The sequence below is a fragment of the Arachis hypogaea genome, chromosome 20, assembly GCF_003086295.3.
Source record: "Arachis hypogaea cultivar Tifrunner chromosome 20, arahy.Tifrunner.gnm2.J5K5, whole genome shotgun sequence".
Taxonomy (NCBI): Eukaryota; Viridiplantae; Streptophyta; class Magnoliopsida; order Fabales; family Fabaceae; genus Arachis; species Arachis hypogaea.
In genome coordinates, this window is record NC_092055.1 from 141,307,739 (window position 1) to 141,327,762 (window position 20,024).

The 20,024-nt window shown below is 35.2% G+C and overlaps 2 protein-coding genes across 2 annotated transcripts; both read left to right on the forward strand.

Annotated features, from left to right (window-relative positions):
• Window positions 1-813: 813 nt before the first annotated feature.
• Window positions 814-2,137, forward strand: LOC112783066 (uncharacterized). Its single transcript, XM_025825820.3, has one exon. It carries the CDS (start codon window positions 913-915, stop codon window positions 1,999-2,001), a length of 1,089 nt encoding a protein of 362 aa, XP_025681605.1. The 5' UTR covers window positions 814-912; the 3' UTR covers window positions 2,002-2,137.
• Window positions 2,138-4,848: 2,711 nt separating this feature from the next.
• On the forward strand, window positions 4,849-19,939 carry LOC112786798 (DNA gyrase subunit A, chloroplastic/mitochondrial). The gene is made up of 27 exons (XM_025830170.2): window positions 4,849-5,494; window positions 6,153-6,222; window positions 6,343-6,408; window positions 7,259-7,360; window positions 8,591-8,635; window positions 8,748-8,846; window positions 8,948-9,034; window positions 9,490-9,560; window positions 10,549-10,657; window positions 10,747-10,809; window positions 11,516-11,581; window positions 11,699-11,787; window positions 12,594-12,642; window positions 13,216-13,302; window positions 13,972-14,065; window positions 14,250-14,320; window positions 14,433-14,522; window positions 15,269-15,394; window positions 15,493-15,650; window positions 16,216-16,297; window positions 17,328-17,492; window positions 17,600-17,701; window positions 18,043-18,179; window positions 18,492-18,612; window positions 18,700-18,754; window positions 18,906-19,005; window positions 19,492-19,939. The coding sequence occupies exons 1-27, from the start codon at window positions 5,070-5,072 to the stop codon at window positions 19,598-19,600; spliced, it is 2,838 nt and encodes a 945-aa protein (XP_025685955.1). The 5' UTR covers window positions 4,849-5,069; the 3' UTR covers window positions 19,601-19,939.
• Window positions 19,940-20,024: the final 85 nt, after the last annotated feature.

Consider the following 20,024-nt stretch of genomic DNA (forward strand, 5'->3'; position numbering starts at 1 on the left):
AGAAGATCTTCTCTTAAAGGAGCAAACAATCATGGATTTTATGGAACAAGACTCCCTTGCAAAGATACAAAAAGAGATTTGAATTGGAAGAAAAGGAGGGAAGCCATTGAAGCTCTCATGGTTAATGATGAATGAACGATTATAAAAAAGGTTTTGGATTGAAAGAAAATGAAAAAAACACCATAGAACTTTTTGTCGCCATCACTAAAGCTTTTTTGATGAACAGATAAGTATTTTTCGTTCATTATGACGTCATATTTTTATATTTGGATGTTTTGTCAAATTTTAAAATTTTTCAAAAATTATTTTATCTTTTGCGTCTTTTAAGATATTTTTGTTAGTATTAAAATTTTTGAGATATTATTTTAATAGTTTATCCTATCTTAGGAACTAATTTAATTGATAACATTTTTCAAAAACGAATTTAAAAAATAATCAATGTTTTAGAAATTAATTCGAACATTAACCGATATAAAATTTTGAGAAAAGGACAAATAGGTCCCTGACGTTTTGCCCCCACGGACATTTTCGTCTCTGACTATTGGAAAATACTTTTAAGTCTCTGATCTTCACAAAACTTGAACGGATCAGTGCCTGACAAAGACATTTGGACGAATCAGTCCCTGACGGAGGCATTTGGACGGAGGGACTGATCCGTCCAAATTTTGTAAAGATCAGAGACTTAAAAATATTTTTCAATGGTCAGGAACAAAAATGTCTGCAAAACAAAAGGTCAGAAACCTATTTGTCATTTTCTCTAAAATTTTTAAGGAATTTATATGTGTATATACTTTAACTCTAATTCATTAGTTTATTAACTTTATGGCCTGCAGGATTTTGGCACAATAAAAGAGGTGCATGATAAGAAAGAAAAAAGTGGGAGTGAAGAAGACAAGAGAGGGGTGAAACCAAATGGAGAGCAGTGGCAGCATGAAGCTCACACCAACAACCACCGCATTCCTCTCTTCTCTTCTCCCAAACCCAAAGCCTCATTCAATCCTCATCCCTTCTTGTTCCGCATTCAAACCCAAACCCCTCAAAACCCTCACCGTCACCACACCCAATAATACTCCCTGTATTCCCAAATCCTACGCCGCCGATGTCTCCTCTTCCATTTCCGCTGTTACAAACACAACCGCCGCATCGTCTCCCCGAGACCTCAGGTCACGCCTCCAAAACGGTGACACACTCTACGGCCTCTTCCTCCTCTCCTTCTCCCCAACGCTCGCCGAGATCGCCGGCCTCGCGGGCTACGACTTCGTCGTCGTCGACATGGAGCACGGCCACGGCGGAATCTCCGACGCGCTCCCCTGTCTCCACGCTCTCGCAGCCACCGGCACCGCCGCAATCCTCCGCGTTCCTGAGAGCTCCGCCACTTGGGCTAAGAAAGCCCTTGACTTAGGCCCACAGGGGATCATGTTTCCGATGATCGATTCCGCGGAATCCGCCATCGACGCCGTGTCGTTCTGCCGGTTCCCTCCCGCCGGGATCCGTGGCTCGGCTCACTCCGTCGTCCGGGCTTCCGGTTACGGCATCGATGAAGGTTACCTTGGTAGTTACCAAGAAGAGCTGTTGATTATGTGCCAGGTTGAGTCCGTTGAGGGAGTGAAGAACGTTGGTGAGATCTCAGCCGTTGATGGCGTTGATTGCATCCAAATGGGACCGTTGGATCTGAGCGCCAGTATGGGGTACTTGTGGGACCCAGGGAACAGGAAAGTGAGGCAGTTGATGAGGGAGGCTGAGGCGAAGATTCTGAAAAGCCGCAGCGGCGGTGGCGTCGGCGTTGGGACTTACCTGTCTGGGTTCGCTATGCCGCATGATGGGCCCGGGGATCTCAAGTCACGTGGGTATCACATGGTGTCTGGTGCTGTTGACGTTGGGTTGTTTAGAAGCGCTGCTGTGGAAGATGTGAAGAAATTCAGGTTGAGTTTGATTGATGAAGATCATGATAGTGAGGAGGAAGAGGGTAAAGATGGTGATGAGAAGTACTGGAGTGAGTGAGTGAGTGAATTTTGATTCTTAGTTTATCTTGTTTTCACTGTTATGTTCCTCAGATTTTGTAAATTAGGTCATGTAGTTGTTGGATATGCTGATTTTGCTGCTCAATGAATATTAAAGTTTTGACTTTTTGATGCTCTGTTTATTCTATGTTTATTCTATGTTATAGCTTTTGCTGCTGATAATGCATTTTGTGAATGATTTGAGAGTATGCATTTCCAAAATGATTTGGTTTCTGGAGGTGATAGTGATGATGGTCTAAATTGGGGAACTCTGTATCTGTATAGTATTTGGAATTAGAGAGAGCATGGCAAAAAAGCAAGTTACATAATCTCAACACACCATCAGCGCTGAGGAAGTTCAAGTTACATAGTCATGTCAAAAAAAAGAACAAGCAAATCCTTAACATTCCTTAGACATATGTTTGCTTTTGAACATACACTTTTACAGGCTGTTCCTCCTGAATACTGCAATGGTATAATTGTATATTACAGAAACATCCCTAAAAAATAAACAATGTCCTAAAAAATTAAGCAATAGAAGGAAAAATTTAAGCAATAGAAGGAAAAGGAATATCTTGGGATATTTTGTTAAACTTAACTCCTATTGGGTAAATAATTTAAATAAGTTTTTTTGGAAAAAGAATTTAAAATAAAAAGTTTTTTATTAATAACAACTTATAAATGAGTAAGTCACCAAAAAAACTTATAAATGAGTTATTTTGTGTTTGGATTTTTAATTATATAAATACTTATTTTAAAGTTGTTTTGGATAAATACCTCAAAAAATACAATTTTTTTTACACAAGAAAATAGAAATTAAAATAACGATGATAACAAATATTTTTCAATATTGAATGTTAATTTTATATAACCTAATCACTAAGATTATAATTGTTTAGGCAATTGATTTTTTTTTTGCTCTCTTATTAGTTTCATTTTTTAGACAATTAGTTTTTGCCACATAATATAATTAGAAATTGGTTCTTCTACTTCACCTTCACTTTCATAATGGTGTTTTTGTATGGAGTGAATATTAATAAAATTTTAATTCACAATAGTTTTGATGGCAATGCCAAAGAAATTAGTGTGTAGTTAGTGTTTGCTGTTTTATTGTGTATGATATGGTAAGTGAAAATAAAAAACAAATATAAAATGTGTGTCAATGTATATTTTGTTGCTGTTTTTTATTTTTTTTACTCTTATTAGCCTCCTCCTTCATTGGGCTCAAGAATTTGTTATAACTAACTATAAAAATAATAGCAAGTTATATAAAAATAAAATCACATGTGAAAAATAAAAATAAAACTGAAATTTCATACCACACACAATGTTAAATACAAGGTGGATACTCAGATGCAGTCAACTTCACGTGAAGTTGATAGTTGAGCACCGTTAGATAGTTTGACTGATTTGACTAAATTTTCATCTTACGGCTCTCAGCTATTAACTTCACATAAAGTCGACTGCACCTGAGTTTTCACCTAAATACAAATTTAATAATAAAAATAAAGTGATAAAATGATAAAAAAATAAACGGAAGGAATACATGCAGTAGGTGATTCAGATGCAATATTGTTTTAAAATTGTGGTGGTGAGTCAATACTTTCAGCAGATGAATCATTAGGTAAAGGTGGTGGAAGGCCAATATTTCCAGCAGATGAAACGTTACGTAAAAATAATGGTAGAAGGTCCGTGCTCTAACAGATGGAATGGTGGTTGAAGGGTCAGTTCAGCAGAAACAAAAAACATTTTCACATAGCCAAAGTATAAAAGTTGTGAATTAACTTTTTGAAAAGTTAAAATTTTTTTTAAATAATGTCAAACACGAATATTATGACTTTTCATAATTCAAAAAAAAAAAAAAAAAGTAGCTTCTACTATTTTTTAAATGGGATATAGCCAATGATAATTCATAAAAATATTAATTTACAGTTTTACATTACCCACATTTGTAAGACCTTTCTTGAATATTAAGGCCAACAATATAACTTTTGGGGCCAAATTAATATTCCTTTATTTTAAAATAAAATAACTGTTACTTTGATTTTTTTTTATATCGATCAAGGTAGTATTTTAGATTTTGTATAAAAAAAAAATAAAAAAGAAAAGTATTATAAGAAGATTTTGATTGTTTTTTTGATTCACAAAAATAATAAGATATAACTTAATTAATAACACTATTAACGTCTTTGTTATTAGTTCTAATAATTTTTTGGAGTAAATGGTTAAATTCATTCATAAAAGATATTTATTTTTTAAATTGGTTCCTCACAAATTTTTTTAGTTAAATTTGTCTTTCAAAAGTTTTAAGTTAATTACGTTGGTCTTTCCACCACTTTTTTTTGTTGATGGTATCAAAGTTTATTAAAGTAACAGTTAAATAATATCACAACATACACTTAAGAGTTAGGAGTCTTAATTGATTATTAACATGATAAGTTCATGAAATTAGATCAAACAAAACCTATTTAAGGGGACCTTGAGGCATTAGAATCGCTTGATTTGGAATTAATTTAATCTAATTTCATAAACTTATTATGTTATCCGCCAATTAAGACTATTGGATATATGTTGCAGTATCATTTAAAGTGTCACATCCGCAAACTCTAATGCCATTAGCAATGAAAATGACATAAGCACTATTATGACTAACTTAAATTCTTTGAAAGATGAATTTGATTAAAATAATTTTCAGAAACCAATTTAAAAAATAAATAATCTTTTAAAAACTAATTTATTCACTTACTTTATTTATCAGTAAATCAATATTAAATTTATTTAAAATATTAAAAATTAAATTAAAATTTAGCCCATATATTAAAAACTATTAATGATTTTTTTTCTCCCTAAATACACAAATTGCATACATTGGACCAAGAAGTGAAGCTTGGTTTGGCAAGAAATTATCCAAATCCAGGAGTTGGCGCGCAAGAACACTCACTCGGAAACCCTCTTCACAGTGAGGGTTTTAGGCTTTTAGCTCACTGACTCACTGTTTGAGCGTTTTGCTACCACTTACTGCTTCCACTCTTTCCTTCTTTGCCTTTCACACTTCCCAATGACAACCCTATGAAACCCTCTTCTTCTTCCTTCCAAACCCAAACCCTTATCCTCAGCTCCTCCGCCATGGCATTTCCCTCCGCTCTCAGACTCTCCGCCATCCTCAGACTCTCCCCCTTCGCCCCATCCCGCCTTCCCTGGCTCTGCCAAACCCCGTCGTCCGACCTCCGCTTCCTCTCCGTCTCGTCTAGACGGCTGTCGCGGCGGCCCGTTGCGCCTGTCCAAGCGAGGCGCCGCGAAGAGGCGGCGGCAGCAGCACAAGACGGAAATGGGAGTGTGATGGTGAAGGACAGCGGAAGCGACGGAAGGATTGTGCTGACGGAGCTTCACAAAGAGGCAACTGAGGCTTACATGGCGTATGCTATGTCAGTGCTCCTCGGTCGCGCCTTACCTGATGTTCGTGACGGATTGAAACCCGTCCATAGAAGGATTCTGTTAGTATCGTCTCTTTAATTTCTGTGGGAGAAAATTTACAAACTGATGTTTTTTAATATACATATTATTTATTAGCCTACTTTTTTCTTTGAACTTTTTATTTGTTTATTGTTGTTCGGTTTGTTTTTAGTTAAAATAGATTCATTGTTGGTGGTGGTTTTTAGTTTCATGCAAATCGAATATTAGTTGAAAAAGTCCATGGATTTGCACCTGTCTTGAATTTTCTCAATGAAATGCATCTTTGGTTGCCTTGGCCAATGAATTTTAATAATGTTTGTTGTAGTTCATGTTCAGCTTTTGCCTATCATTCCATATTTCATTCATCGTGTGAAGTTTCTGTCATGTTCTGTCTATAGTTTGCAGTCTGGCAATAACGAAATCTGTGGCATTGCTGTATTGACAACCAACAATAACTGCTTTTGATTGTAGTTTTAAAGGTTTCCCTAAACTACATGTGAATAGATGAATCAATGAATCAACTTGTGCATATTTTTATACCTAGAGAAATTTTGGAAATTATAGTTCAAAGTAGTTAGCTTAATAGTAAATTGGGAGTACATACAGTCCTAGTCCTGCGTACAGCTTCAACTGTGTTGGTGAAATTTCACAATTCTTATTGAGATACGATTGCAAAACAAGCTAATATTGTGAATGCAGATTTGCAATGCATGAGCTTGGCCTTTCATCCAAAAAACCGTTCAAGAAATGTGCAAGAGTTGTTGGAGAGGTTAATATCTAGCTTTAGATGTTAAACTCTTTGTAAAAAGAAGTGCATTTGGGAGGTGTAATATCCATTGTCATTTTCATGAATTGATTGATATCCTAATATTTGATGCTATTATGGTAGGTATTGGGGAAGTTCCATCCTCATGGAGACAGTGCTGTATATGATTCCTTAGTGCGAATGGCCCAGGTAAAATATTAATTTCCTTCTATTTGTTGTTCATCTTGCTTTGTATTCTGGGATATTGGCAGTTTATCTGTAGTATCATATAGCATGGGTTTCTAAGCCATAACTAATCATATTTTGCATGTGGGGTACCAGCTGTCCTTGCATGTTTCAATGTAGATCGATTCATTATGACAAGTAATGCTGGTTTTGGGAAGAGGAGGAATGCTAAGTGTTAGTTGTCATCTGCTACATATGCTACTGTTTGGTGTATTTGGTTAGAGCATAATTGTCACACCTTATCAACAGATTTTGAGAAGCTAGTTTTCTAGGATATGATTGGGTGCTCACGCTTGGCCTCTATTTGGTGAAAATCACATAATCTTAGGAAAATTTCCCTCTTGGATATCTTGAGTCTAGAAATCTCTCCATATTTTTTTTTTAATTTATTGCCTATTAATCTTCTTTTTAAATAGGGTCCCTTGCCCTCCGATAATTTTTTGTATTTTGTTCCTCTCTTCATTTCAAAAAAGTTCTCTATTACTCTCTTTCTTACACAAAATATAACAGTAATCAATGAATTATCCTAATTTAATTTTTCATTTTTAAATTTTCTTTAAATGTTGAGATAGGATTTATATATACTTGATGTTGGCTTGATGTATTTTAGCATTATATAACTTATTGATGTGGCTTCCTTTATGAGTTCTAGAGCTTCAAAAGTTGTAAATATCCTTTTACTGAGAGTGCTGTTTTCTGTTAGTATTTTGGTAGGTATTTTATTTCCTAATATATTTTTGTGAGCTAATATATTTTCTCCAACTCACTCTTTTCTTCTCCTTTTGTTATTGTAATTTACGTCTCTTTATTTCAGGATTTCTCGTTACGTTGTCCTTTGATTCAAGGTCATGGGAATTTTGGGTCAGTTGATGCTGACCCTCCTGCTGCTATGCGTTACACAGAGTGCAGACTGGAAGTATGTCTTAAAAAATTGATTTGGCTTTTGAATCCAGATTCTACTATTCTATCACCTTCATTTTTACTATAGAGTGTGTGTGTGTGACATAATGATTCTTTAATCCATAAAAGTTTGTACTTGTTAACTACCAATGGGGCATTTGATATGTGGAATGGTTTTACAGTATAGAGGAATGTGAAAATGAGTATGTAAGATTCTTGTGAGTAAATAGTAATCCATTTTTATTCCCACTTACCTTGTGGGAATGATCACTTTGCATGGGAGAGAATCTTTATGCAAAAGTAAAGTTTCAAAATTGTCCCTGCTGTTAATTGGCCATCACTTGTTGGTTGCTGGTAGTGTTGGATTGCCACTACATTGCTGCGGCTACCAGATTGCCATTGCCAACTTTGTCCAACCATTGCTGTCATTGGACCACTATTGCCATCTCTGCTGGATCACCATGTTTGCCTTGGATCACCAACACTTGGACATCGGACTTTCATCACTGCAGTGGGTGCCATGTCATCGCTCATCATTCCCTAAACGACAACTCCTGTTGCCACTAGGGCATTTTGGCTTCTGCCATTTCCATTGGCACCAATTAGCCGCCCGCCCCCGTGGGGTGGGTGGGGGGGGGGGGAGGATTATGATATTCCCATTAATGGGTGTTAAACAAAAAATGGATATGTACCCTGGTATGGTTTGCAAGTCCTGCATGGTCAGTTTGCATCCTGAACACATCTAAATGTCATTCATGAGAAAGCTAATCTTGGTAAAGGAAAACCATTCTGCATAAAAGATGCCCCTGATAGGTAAAGATATAGTAATCATTGTTTGCTCTGGGATTCTGATGTCGGCAAATGGTTGTTTATCTTTATCCATGTTTGTTGTCAACTGTTAGTAGTTTTAAGTATATGTAACTCTTCAGCTGCTCATGAGATCAGTTTTCTGTGTATGTAGTAAATGTAAATTGGACTTGTAAAAAAAAAGGGGTTTTTCGAGATATCCTGTTCCTATATCATGATTTTAGCCCTATTGCAGGGGCTGTTGAACAAATACTTCAATTTACAATAAATTTTTTAATCAATAGGACTGTTGAAGAATCAGCATCCTATTGCATTTAGTCTTGCATATTTGTCCTCTTTGTTGTCGTCGGTTTAGTTTTCGTTCATGTGTGTTTAGTTGATAATTATTATTTGCAAACATTTTGGAGTATGTTAAATTGTTCTTATTCTGAATTTGCAGGAACTGACTGAGGCAATGTTGTTGGCTGATATAGAACAAGATACAGTCAGTCACTTGTGTTCCTTTAGCCCTGTGATTAATGGTTTAGTTTTTCCCCCTGATTTAAAGTGTAACTGATCCTCTTCTTTTTGTTCCCTCTATTTCTTCCTGGTTACAGGTTGATTTTGTTCCAAATTTTGATAATTCACAGAAGGAACCATCACTTCTTCCCTCTCGACTTCCAACGCTATTATTGAATGGTTCTTCTGGGATTGCGGTGATTTTGGGTTTCCTTTTGCTTATTTGAATTAACAAAAGCTACTGTTGCTTATAAATTGTATCTTCTCATGTAGAGCTGTCAATGTTTACGTTCACTAGGTTGGCATGGCGACTAATATCCCTCCTCATAATCTTGGGGAACTAGTAGATGTGCTGTGCGTGTTGATACACAATCCAGAAGCTACTGTGAGTGCCATTGTCAAAATTTTGAGTTTCTTTATATCCTATAAGGAAATAATGGAATCTATTTATCCTCTATTGTCAAAAGCATACATTCTTAAAAGGATTTGCTATTGTTTTATACCTCCTACTACTGAAACCTATTTGATTTCAATATCAGTAAAGAAGTAGTGAGAAGGGATGGTAAAGCTGAAAAAGAAAGTAAAAACATATAACCTTAGAGGGTTGAGAACTTGGTCTCTCTAGTCTCTATCCAATTCCTCAATTCGACGTTTCTCTCCATACATTACCTCCCCTCCCTCCTTTCCATGGTGATTTAGTTATACTATACCCAATATCATATCTATTGTACTTGTATGGAGTTCAGATTTTCTGTTGCCAGTCCTTTTATTAATATGCTTTTTTCATTCACTATTCTATGTTTCTCTAATCAAATTTCCGATTACATTTGGTGTTTGTAGCTGCAAGAATTGCTTGAATACATGCCTGGACCGGACTTTCCTACAGGAGGGCTGATTATGGGAAACCTTGGGTGAGTCTTATATTAAGCCTTAAAGATGTTTGTCGGTATCCCTCTTTTGCGCTTATTTTATTATATTATATATTTGATATTTTTTGGGGGAAGTTCTAATTTACTCCCTCTCCAAATTCAGGGCACTCAAATTTTAATCCTTAAAAACCTATAAAGAAAATGCAACATAGTTGCTGAACTTTCCAACTCTTTCTGCTTTTTTCTAGTGTTCAGTTAAAAGTCAACAAAAACTCAGTCTGTCACAGTAATAAAACTCACACAAACATCTTTTGCACTGAACTTTTAATAGGAAAAGTTGAATTTACTGTACTCCAAGTCATGTTCTAGTTAATCTTATCCTAAAATTTACATCATATGTGAAGTTAGATGGTAGGACAAAAAGTTGCACATTGCAAACTTTAGTGCATGTTTTACACATTTTTAATTTGAGAATAAAGCTTTTTATCAAAAAGTTTGAGTAGAAAGGGTCACCTGATCATAAGCTGAATGTTTGTTGGTGATAGTTGTCATAAATGCCAATTGTCATGGGCAGAGATATTATATTCTGCAGAGTCTATCATGCTTTTCATGCACCTATGCTTACCATACTCTATTACATTGGATGCGACTATATGTTGGTGATTATATGCAGATGGCTTACATGCCATAATAAGCTGTTTGCACTTTGTCTGTTGTGCTCTTTAATTTGAAATGTTGATGATCTAATAAAAGTTATGACTAATGAATTTCATATAGGTATGCTACAATGAGCCTTGAGAAATATCTGGCTATATCACTATAACTGGAGCTTGTAAAATTTGAAACCCTTGTAACTAGTATTGATCGTGATTTTTTGTTAGTTGTTTTTGTTTTAATTTTCTTTTTTAAATTTTTTTTATAGGTTTATCAAGCTTTTTCAATTGCATTTGTGCTTCCTTTTATGTATGCACTATCAGAAAATTATTTTATAGTTTGATCTATGGTTTTATATATGTTTGCTTTTCTTAAGGATCTTAGAGGCTTATCGTACTGGTCGAGGACGTGTTGTTGTGAGAGGGAAAACTGATATTGAATTGCTTGATTCTAAGACAAAACGGGCTGCAGTAATAATTAAAGAGGTGCCTCTCCCAGTTATCTTAGATACTGTCTTTTGAAATAATTGATTTATTTTATGTGAAAGCTGATTAGAAAATTATGATGGAAGTAGATTCCTTACCAGACAAACAAAGCAGCTTTAGTTGAGAAGATTGCTGAACTTGTAGAAAATAAGGTATTGCATTTTAGTTAGTGCTCATTTATTTACTTATTTCCACAAAATCTTGTTATGGCCAATTTATCATATGAATGAATTTGTTTTAGACAATCTATGAGACACTGAATCCATTTCATTCATATGGCCTACACCTAACATGACAAGGTTAGTTCTTGTCATTAGTGTTGATTCACCATTATATTTACTTGTGTATGATGTTTTAAAGCTTCGCATGGGTTGCCTTTCCCTTTATATAGAGTGATGCCGGCCTTTTTCCACTTGTCCATTTGACACCACATTTCTTTTGTTTTGTCCACTTTTCTATAGCCATTTTGCCAAGTAATGGTTACCTGGTGTGTGGATAAATACAATTATTATGAACATGATAATAACTGAAGTGTAGGAAGAGGATGTTGCTTGATTTTATGTAAGCTTGCATATTTTGTTATCATCATATTCTTTTGTTGTTAAGACATGTGAACACTACACTCTTTGATTTATTTAAGTTCTTTATCATTCCAATTTAAGTATATGAACTCTCTCTCTCTCTCTCTCTCTCTCTCTCCTTTTTTTCTTCCATGTACTTGTTATTTTTGTTTGTTTGCGTGTCTGTTGTGTGTTGGGGGTGGGGGGGGGTGGGGTTGGTGTTGTTATAGGCCTTATTTACTGGATAGCAGCTACCATATATGTTTTGTATGCTAATTTTGAAGTTCTTTTATGTCAGAATTTAGATGGGATAAGTGACATTCGGGATGAAAGTGATCGCTCTGGAATGCGTATAGTCATTGAGGTAACATATATGTCTCTACTTGTTCAAGCGTTGCTTGTGAACAAACAAAACTATAAAAAGAGATGAGAAAATTAGATTATTGATTACTGTGTTAGACTAAATTCATCCACTTTGCAGCTAAAGCGGGGAGCAGACCCTTTGATTGTTTTGAATAATCTATATCGCTTAACATCACTTCAGTCTACATTTAGCTGCAACATGGTGGGGTAAGTACGTTCTAGTTTACAAATTTTGTCCATTTAAAATATTCTAACCAATGAACCTTGGGATAGAATTTTGATGGTTGATTGCAGCTATTTTAGTTAAGGGAACTATGAAGAATATGTGTTACTTTGGTATATAAATTTAATTCCAACATTCCTGCTTAGAACTTATGTGGGTATTTTGGAGTGTTTGAGTAACATAGAACTGACTTTATGGATATATGAGATTTGACAACAAAGTTTACGTAATTTTTATCACATTGCTATCAAACCAGCCATGTTATATGGGGCGGAGCTTGGGGTAACAGAAGGTGAACATGAAAACAAGCTTAGTATGGATGACATAAGGAATTTCAAATTGCTCTATCTAGTAAAGGAATTTTCTCTTCTAGGAGATATAGGGCCCATTTGGATAAAGTGTTTTTTGTGTTTGGACATGCAATAACAAAAGTGCTTGTCTTGAGTGTTCTTTTTGACTTCCTGAAAACAACTAAAACTGACTTCTTGGGAAGTAGTAGGCTCAATTGCTAATGGGACTGGAAAAACAACCCACCCACCATCCCCAAAAAAAAATAAATAAATAAAACAGATGGGAGCTGGTTCCCTTTTTAATCTTTTACCTTGTCTATTTACATAGTTTATTATAGCATACACTGTTTTTGATTCATGTTGTTGTGTCCACTCATTAGACCAGACTTTGTTATCATTGTTGTATTGTTTCTCTCTTCGTGCTTATGTTGTTATTATCATGATGTTTCATTTATATTTCTTATCATAATATGAACGCTTTTTGTTTGCTATCTCTGTAGTATTCTTAACGGGCAACCCAAACAAATGGGGCTGAAGGAATTACTTCAGGTAGGTACTGGCAGTAGCTGACCTCACAATAGTGCTTATCATATCCTTTTCGTCGATATTTGTAGAAAGCGAGATATTTATGTTTAATGTTACAACTTGACTCAGAATATATGGAGGAGACTTAGAACTTATAGCGTATTCATGGACCAAAACTAGTATGAAGTATAATAGTCTCCACACGGATGCTGACTTATATAGAGAAACAAAGAGAGAGAGAGAGAGAGAGAGAGAGAGGATATTGGCTCTTTGTTGAGAAGACGATGTGGTTTTACTCAAGACAAACATTCTCTGTCAAGTTTTTTTCAATGAAATAGGTGCTTGGTTCTGTCATGATGAACGGCTGTTCTTGTCCTCCTCAAATGTCATGGCCTCATGGGACAAAAGATCCTAGGTGGTGATCTATATAATTTCCAGGCAGTAGTATATAGCATAAGACAGTTGCCTGCTTTAACTAATTCTAACTATATTATAAAAGAACATCACTTGCTGCTAACTGCTGGTTATATTCTGATATTGTTCCATAGATTCGGCGAATTATTTTTGTCCAATTGCCTAATATTAACTTCACTCCAGGCATTCATAGACTTCAGATGCACTGTTGTTGAGAGGCGAGCAAGATTTAAGCTTTCCCATGCACAAGCGAGAAGACATATTGTTGAGGTATGTGATAGATTTTGTAACGTTTATCTACAGTTGCATTTTCTTATGTTTTTAATGTGCATAGGGAGAATAAAGTTTTCAGGCATATACCACCAGTGGAGTAGTTATTCTTGTGTGTTTCATGTTTCAATTGGTTTAAAAGTGATAGCTGTAGAAACCTTTGTGACACCAAAGATGTATTGTTTTCCCAATCAAAGCATTTGCTGTTGCATTAGAATTACCAGCATATGCTGTATTGGATGAAGACATCATCGTTGGTCAATGAGAGTGATGACATGGTTAGCTGGAACTTTTCTTGATAGGAGTCGGTCCTTCAAGGATTGTGTCTTTGTAGTTCCTATATACTATGTTGGGGACTTAGTGAATTGCTTGAGAGGAAAATCCCTCTAAGCACTGCTATTCCATACACCATGCAATGGGATCCCATGGATTTGATTTGATAAATATACAAAATAAACTAAGCACTAGATATCAAATTGTCATTCAACATTTTCTCTTCTATACATTTTGCTAATATATTTATAATTTTCTGTTATTTGAAATGCCTAAGGAAATATATGCTTTTGGAAAATCTGATGCCTGAAGATTGAACTAGCTTTAGTCTGTTTTACACTTTCATTTTTTCCCCTATGAGCACCTTGGAAGTAAGCATTTTTCCTGAAAACTCAGGGTATTCTTATCGGGTTTGATAATCTGGATCGGGTGATTCACATAATTCGTGAATCTTCAAGTAACTCAATTGCTGCAGCTGCTCTATGTAATGGTAAACTCCTTAATTTTGAAGCATGTTTATCTATTTTGCACGATTTTATTCCTCCTTTAAATGTATATCTTCTAGACATTATCAATTGGAAATTATCCTCTGATTCTTGAAATCCATTAAACTGTGGCTCCAAATGCTCATTCATTCATCTTTTTAATGTGAATTCTCTTATATATATTTGCAGAATTCGGTCTCTCTGGGAAGCAAGCTGAAGCTCTTATGGACATTAGCCTTAGAAGGCTGACCCTTCGTGAGGTTTGTTGAACTCATCATACCAATTGCTACACTAGAATAATTTACTTAAAAAGTTTTCTATAAAAATACTTATGATAAAGGTAGTGGTAGAATAATAAGTTGTGCTGTGCAGAGTGGAAACTTTGTGGCTGAAAGTAAATCTTTGATGGAACAAATTTTGAAGTTAGAGGAACTGTTATCTAGCAGGAAAAATATACTGGAGGTATGGCTTAACTTCAAGTTATAGGTCTCATTACATATTGTTTTGCCATGTTGGAGATTATTAACCTTTTGTGTTAGCATATTAAGAGTATTTATTCTGTGCGATAATGATGATACTTGATCGTTTTGTGTGGAAATTTGTGGAATTGAATTATTTTCAAGTAAAAACCCAATGGTTGAAAAGGGATTTTTATAAACCCACGGATTCCTTTCCACACTGATATTCATAACTTCATTATTTCTAATGTGACTAAGGAGTCATGACATGAAACATTAAACTATTAGTGACACTATCTACATTGCTCATAAACCTTGAGATCTAGCATGAGTGGTAGTTGTTTGGGTTGTTTAAACATCATGTCCTGGGTTCGATCCATAGGACAGCATGCAAGTTTCATGGTCAGCCTCCTACCCACCGAAATGTTAACTTAGACAGGGCTAGGGTTAGTCGTTGGCTCTCAGTTGACTGATACCCGAGGGTTTAAGTATATTGACCCAAAAAAAATTTACATTGCTCATAAACGTCATTTAATTATTAATAAAAAATTACAAATGGAACTTTTATCTTTTTGGTTTCCCTCCAATTCCTTGTGGCTTAACTTTATTCAAAACCTTCTAATGACCCATATCCTCTCTCTCTCTCTCTAGATTATTTCTACTTACTCCCAACTCATTGTTGGCTTTTGCAATTGTTTAAAGAAATCATTTATTGGAGATGTCTATCTGACCTTTTTCTCATACTTTTAGCTTATTGAACAAGAAGCAATTGAGCTTAAAAATAGGTTTGCCAACCCCAGGCGTTCTACGTTGGAGGACACAGATAATGGTCAACTTGAAGATATTGATATTATCCCAAACGAAGATATGCTATTGGTAGGTGCCAGCAAGAATATAATGCTTAATTTTTACTTAATTCATTTACTGGTCACCAAGTGATTCATGTGCTGCTGATGTTATGTTCTTACTTTCAGGCACTTAGTGAAAAGGGTTATTTAAAGCGGATGAAGCCAAGCACTTTTAACCTACAAAATCGTGGAACCATTGGCAAATCAGTAGGAAAACTGAGAGTGAATGATTCAATGTCTGACTTTCTTGTTTGTCGGGCACATGATCATGTCCTTTATTTCAGGTTGTGTTCCTCTTATGCTTTCAAATATAACATATGCTGCCTTGCTTAATTTTTAGTCCCTTGAGATGGTGACATGGTGTAGAGCGTAGGGGATGAAGACCCAAGATTTTTAAAAATTTGTTGTGTAATTTCAAGAGACTTGCATATCCAGAAGCACAAAAAGCCATGATCAAACTGTGTCTGAACCTAACAACTGAAGCATAAATTGTTAATTAGGAACCACATTACATAATCAATTATCATCTGTAATTAATATAGTATAACGAATGGAAATATTCACTTCATTTTTCATTGTAATGCGGGTAGGACCTGGACTTGGTTGTATTGGTATGTACATTCTTCCCTAAACAGCTTTCCTGAGTTTACAGACTTCCTAAGTAGGCTTTGTTTAGTTATTTGTTAACCCTTTGTCAAGGGAGTAAAATGATAGTGACTTCATTAGTATCATTTGTTTTTTATTCTCTTAATTGTACTCATTATTTTACTTGTCAGTATGTAAATCGTTGTATTTCAGCTGATGTAGTTGCATTCAAATATGGAATGGCTTGTGAAATTTAAATTTCAGTGATAAGGGAACGGTATACTCGGCTCGTGCATACAAAGTTCCTGAATGTAGCCGGACTGCTGCTGGCACCCCACTTGTTCAGGTATCTATTTATTAATATTATTGCTCTCTCTCTCTCTCTCTATATATATATATATATATTGTCCATGTCATGAAGATTTGACTAAGTTTTTATGTTGGTTGTCGAAGACCTAACGCAACTCTCCTTTATCTGGGCTTGGGACAGATATATCATGAATGTAACATAGGCGAAGTTCTATATATATATATATATATATATCGTGAATGAACTCTTTCAGAAGTTTAAACTGTTAAGTTGAGGCATATAGATGGTTTTAAATTGAGACAGCATCCGTTCAGTACTGGTTTTGGGCTTGAAGTGAGAAATTTGCACATGTTCAGTTTATGTTTTGAAATTTAAAATATTGAAGAAGGGACAACGTGGGTTAAATTGATGACCATTTGATCATAGAAGTTCTAATATCAGGTTATGAACCATTTTTACAAAAGTTTTAATTGTTTAAATAGAGGCATATAAATAATTTTTTTTATATAATTATTAGTAAAATAAAATCTTAAAATTGCCAAAAGGATTCGGATGAACTCATGTAGCTGTAGTAAAACTTGATTCCAACTCCCTAACAAAGAAAATGAATAATAGATACTTGACCCATTTATTTTGTAGTGAGCTCAATACTTTGTTTAAAGAAAAAAGTAAAAGTATTACTGAATGGATTAATGTCACAATTTTATTAACTGTATGTTAAGAGTTCCTATTGGAGGAAGTTGATCCCTAGTTACAAAACTTGAGAACATTTGCTAGAACGAAAAGTGGGCATACACATTAAGGGGGTGCAATAAAAGGGTTCGGATGCTAAACGGGATATTGAGGTTAAGATTTTAACATTCGTACCAATAAAGAATTATTAGCCTAATTTATCGAGAGTTGGGAAACATTTGTGATTTCTATGCTTGGGAGAAAATACTTTGAATGGTATTATCTTATCCTAACATTTTGCTGTCATTTTTTATCAACTGTTGGTCAAAATCTGATCTGAAGCACAAGTTGGTGATAATAACTACATGTTATTTGTTTTTAACATTTGAGCCAGATATTATCTTTGTCTGATGGTGGAAGGATAACGTCCATTATTCCTGTGAGCGAGTTTGCTGAAGATCAGTTTTTGCTGATGCTCACCATGCAAGGCTACATCAAGAAAGTTTCCTTGAATGCTTTTTCATCAATCCGGTCGACTGGGATCATTGCAATTCAGTTGGTTTGTTTTTCCAGACTGAGTTCTCTTCATCCAAATTCTATTGTAGATCTTCTAGATTAGTTGTTAACATCATTGCCTTAAGTATTATTCATTGTTTAACTTGAAAGGTTCCTGGCGATGAGCTGAAGTGGGTCCGTCGTTGCACAAATGATGATGTTGTGGCGATGGCTTCACATAATGGAATGGTCATACTGAGCTTATGCAGCAAGGCAAGTTTCTGCTTGTTATTTCTACTAAATGCAGAACTAACTTTTGAATTTTGTAAACATTGACATATAAGCAAATCATACATTGTTTACTTAAAGCTTTGCATTAATCTTAGGTTTTTATGTGTGTGTATATTTTTGTTCTTTTTTGTTGAAATTGATTGCTTATCCTATTGGAATTGTCTCCATGTCAGTGAATTTGTTCTTTTTATAGAGAATCAAAGCTTGGCATTAATCATATGTTGTTTCTTCAAGAAATGACATGTGATGTGAATAAATACTGTCAGAATTAACTGTTGAATAGCAGTATTTTGTTTTGACACAACTACATTGTTTAACCTCAGATTCGCACACTTGGAAGAAGTACAAGGGGGGCGCTAGCAATGAGACTGAAAGAAGGGGATAGGATGGCCAGTGTGGATATCATACCTGCAGCATTGTGGAATGACATGGAAAACTCCTCAAAGTTTCCTGGGAGCAAGTAATAATGCCAAGCCACTGAATTGTTTGTGAATTTGATAACTGCTAGTGTTTTGAGATTTCTATTTGACTTGGGTAGACTTGTTAATAAGCTAAAAAAAGGTTGTAATCTAGTTGTTTGGTAACAATTTGTTATATTTTCTGTCTTTATTCACCAAATTATTTAAATGCTTAGATATCATATACTTTTATTTGTTCCTTATCTCTTGAATGTCCCTTGATGAACTGATATGAACACTAGTCTTTGTGAAGGCAATGCTGGAGTAATTTATCACGGATGTCATTGTCTAATTTGCTTACTATATGCCTGCAGTGCAAAAAGCCAAAAGGGGCCATGGTTGTTGTTTGTGTCTGAAAGTGGCTACGGAAAACGGGTTCCTTTAAGCAGTTTCCGGATTTCACCTTTGAATCGAGTTGGTTTGATTGGATACAAGGTAATTCAACCATCACTCAGTTGTCAACTTCAACAGTATGAACTTGTCTGTTCTTTTAAAACGTGTGTTTCTTTGTTGGTTATTCAGTTTGCTGCTGAGGATCGCTTGGCTGCTGTTTTTGTGGTTGGATTCACATTAGCAGGTATTTTTTCTCAGTATTGCACTTAGTATGACATCCTTGGTTCCAGTTTCGATCATTAGTTATTTTTGTTTAATGTCGGTGCTGTTATTGTGATTTAAATTGTGTACTTGTGAGATTTCATTTAGTATCATTATCTGTATGACTGTATCAGAGGATGGCGAAAGTGATGAACAAGTGGTTCTTGTAAGCCAAAGTGGTACAGTCAACAGAATCAAGGTCCAGGATATTTCTATACAGTCTCGATTTGCAAGGTAAGATAAGGATTTGTTCTATTATATTAGCAGCTTGTTTTAATTTTTCCGAATGGAGTTTAATTCTTGAGTAGATTAATATAAACAAATAAATCAAGATATTTAGGGGAAACAAATATGCCTCCAAAGAAATAAAACAAGCAAAGATCTCTTTCATATATGAATGTTTGACTGGTTTCTGAGTGTATATATGTCTGGTTTGGGTATACTGATGATGTAATGTACCAATGTGTGTCTGTCCTTCAAGCCAATAAATATGCTGTGAACCAAAACATAGATATAATTCCTTTGACTTTGCATTTGGTCTAGTTGCTACATTTTGCGTCTTCCTGTTCCAACATGAAATTAACCTTGTTACCAGAGCAGGTGACCAGTATGTTACCCAATCAGGCACTGGAAAATTTCAATAAAATTACCTGTCGCATCATTATTCCGATACCTAGCTCTTGCTGGTTTACCGATGGTTGTTTTTGTTGAATCTGTTAGGGGTGTTATTTTGATGCGCCTTGATCATGCTGGAAAGATTCAATCAGCTTCCTTAATCTCAGCAACAGATTGTGAGCCTGATGAAGTTTTAGCTATCACTCAAAGCTAGTTGTAGATCAGCCTCCAAGCCCCTCTTATCTTGAAGGTTTTCTCTCCAGGTTAGGAGAAACCGTGGTAATTTGTTCTTGGCGCCTTGTAAATTTAATGTATGTGGCATTAGACGAGTGAAAAACATGCACTTTAGGTTATAGAATTTTTGAGTCACTAGGCATTATTAATCTGTGTCTGTCGGCCGAAGACAACTACTAATTCCTAGGTTTGTCAGAGTTTTCGGAATGTGATGTATGTATTGGTGCAAAACTACAAGATGTAACTGTACCACTATTGGATATCCCAACTGTTTCTGTTTGAAATTCTAGTTCTTAAATATCCGAGAATCTTATCCAAATTTGCCATGGGAGAGTTTGGTCTTTGGTGTATGAAAAATTAGCATGGAGTTCAGAATTTGGCATTATTCACAATTCAATTTTTTT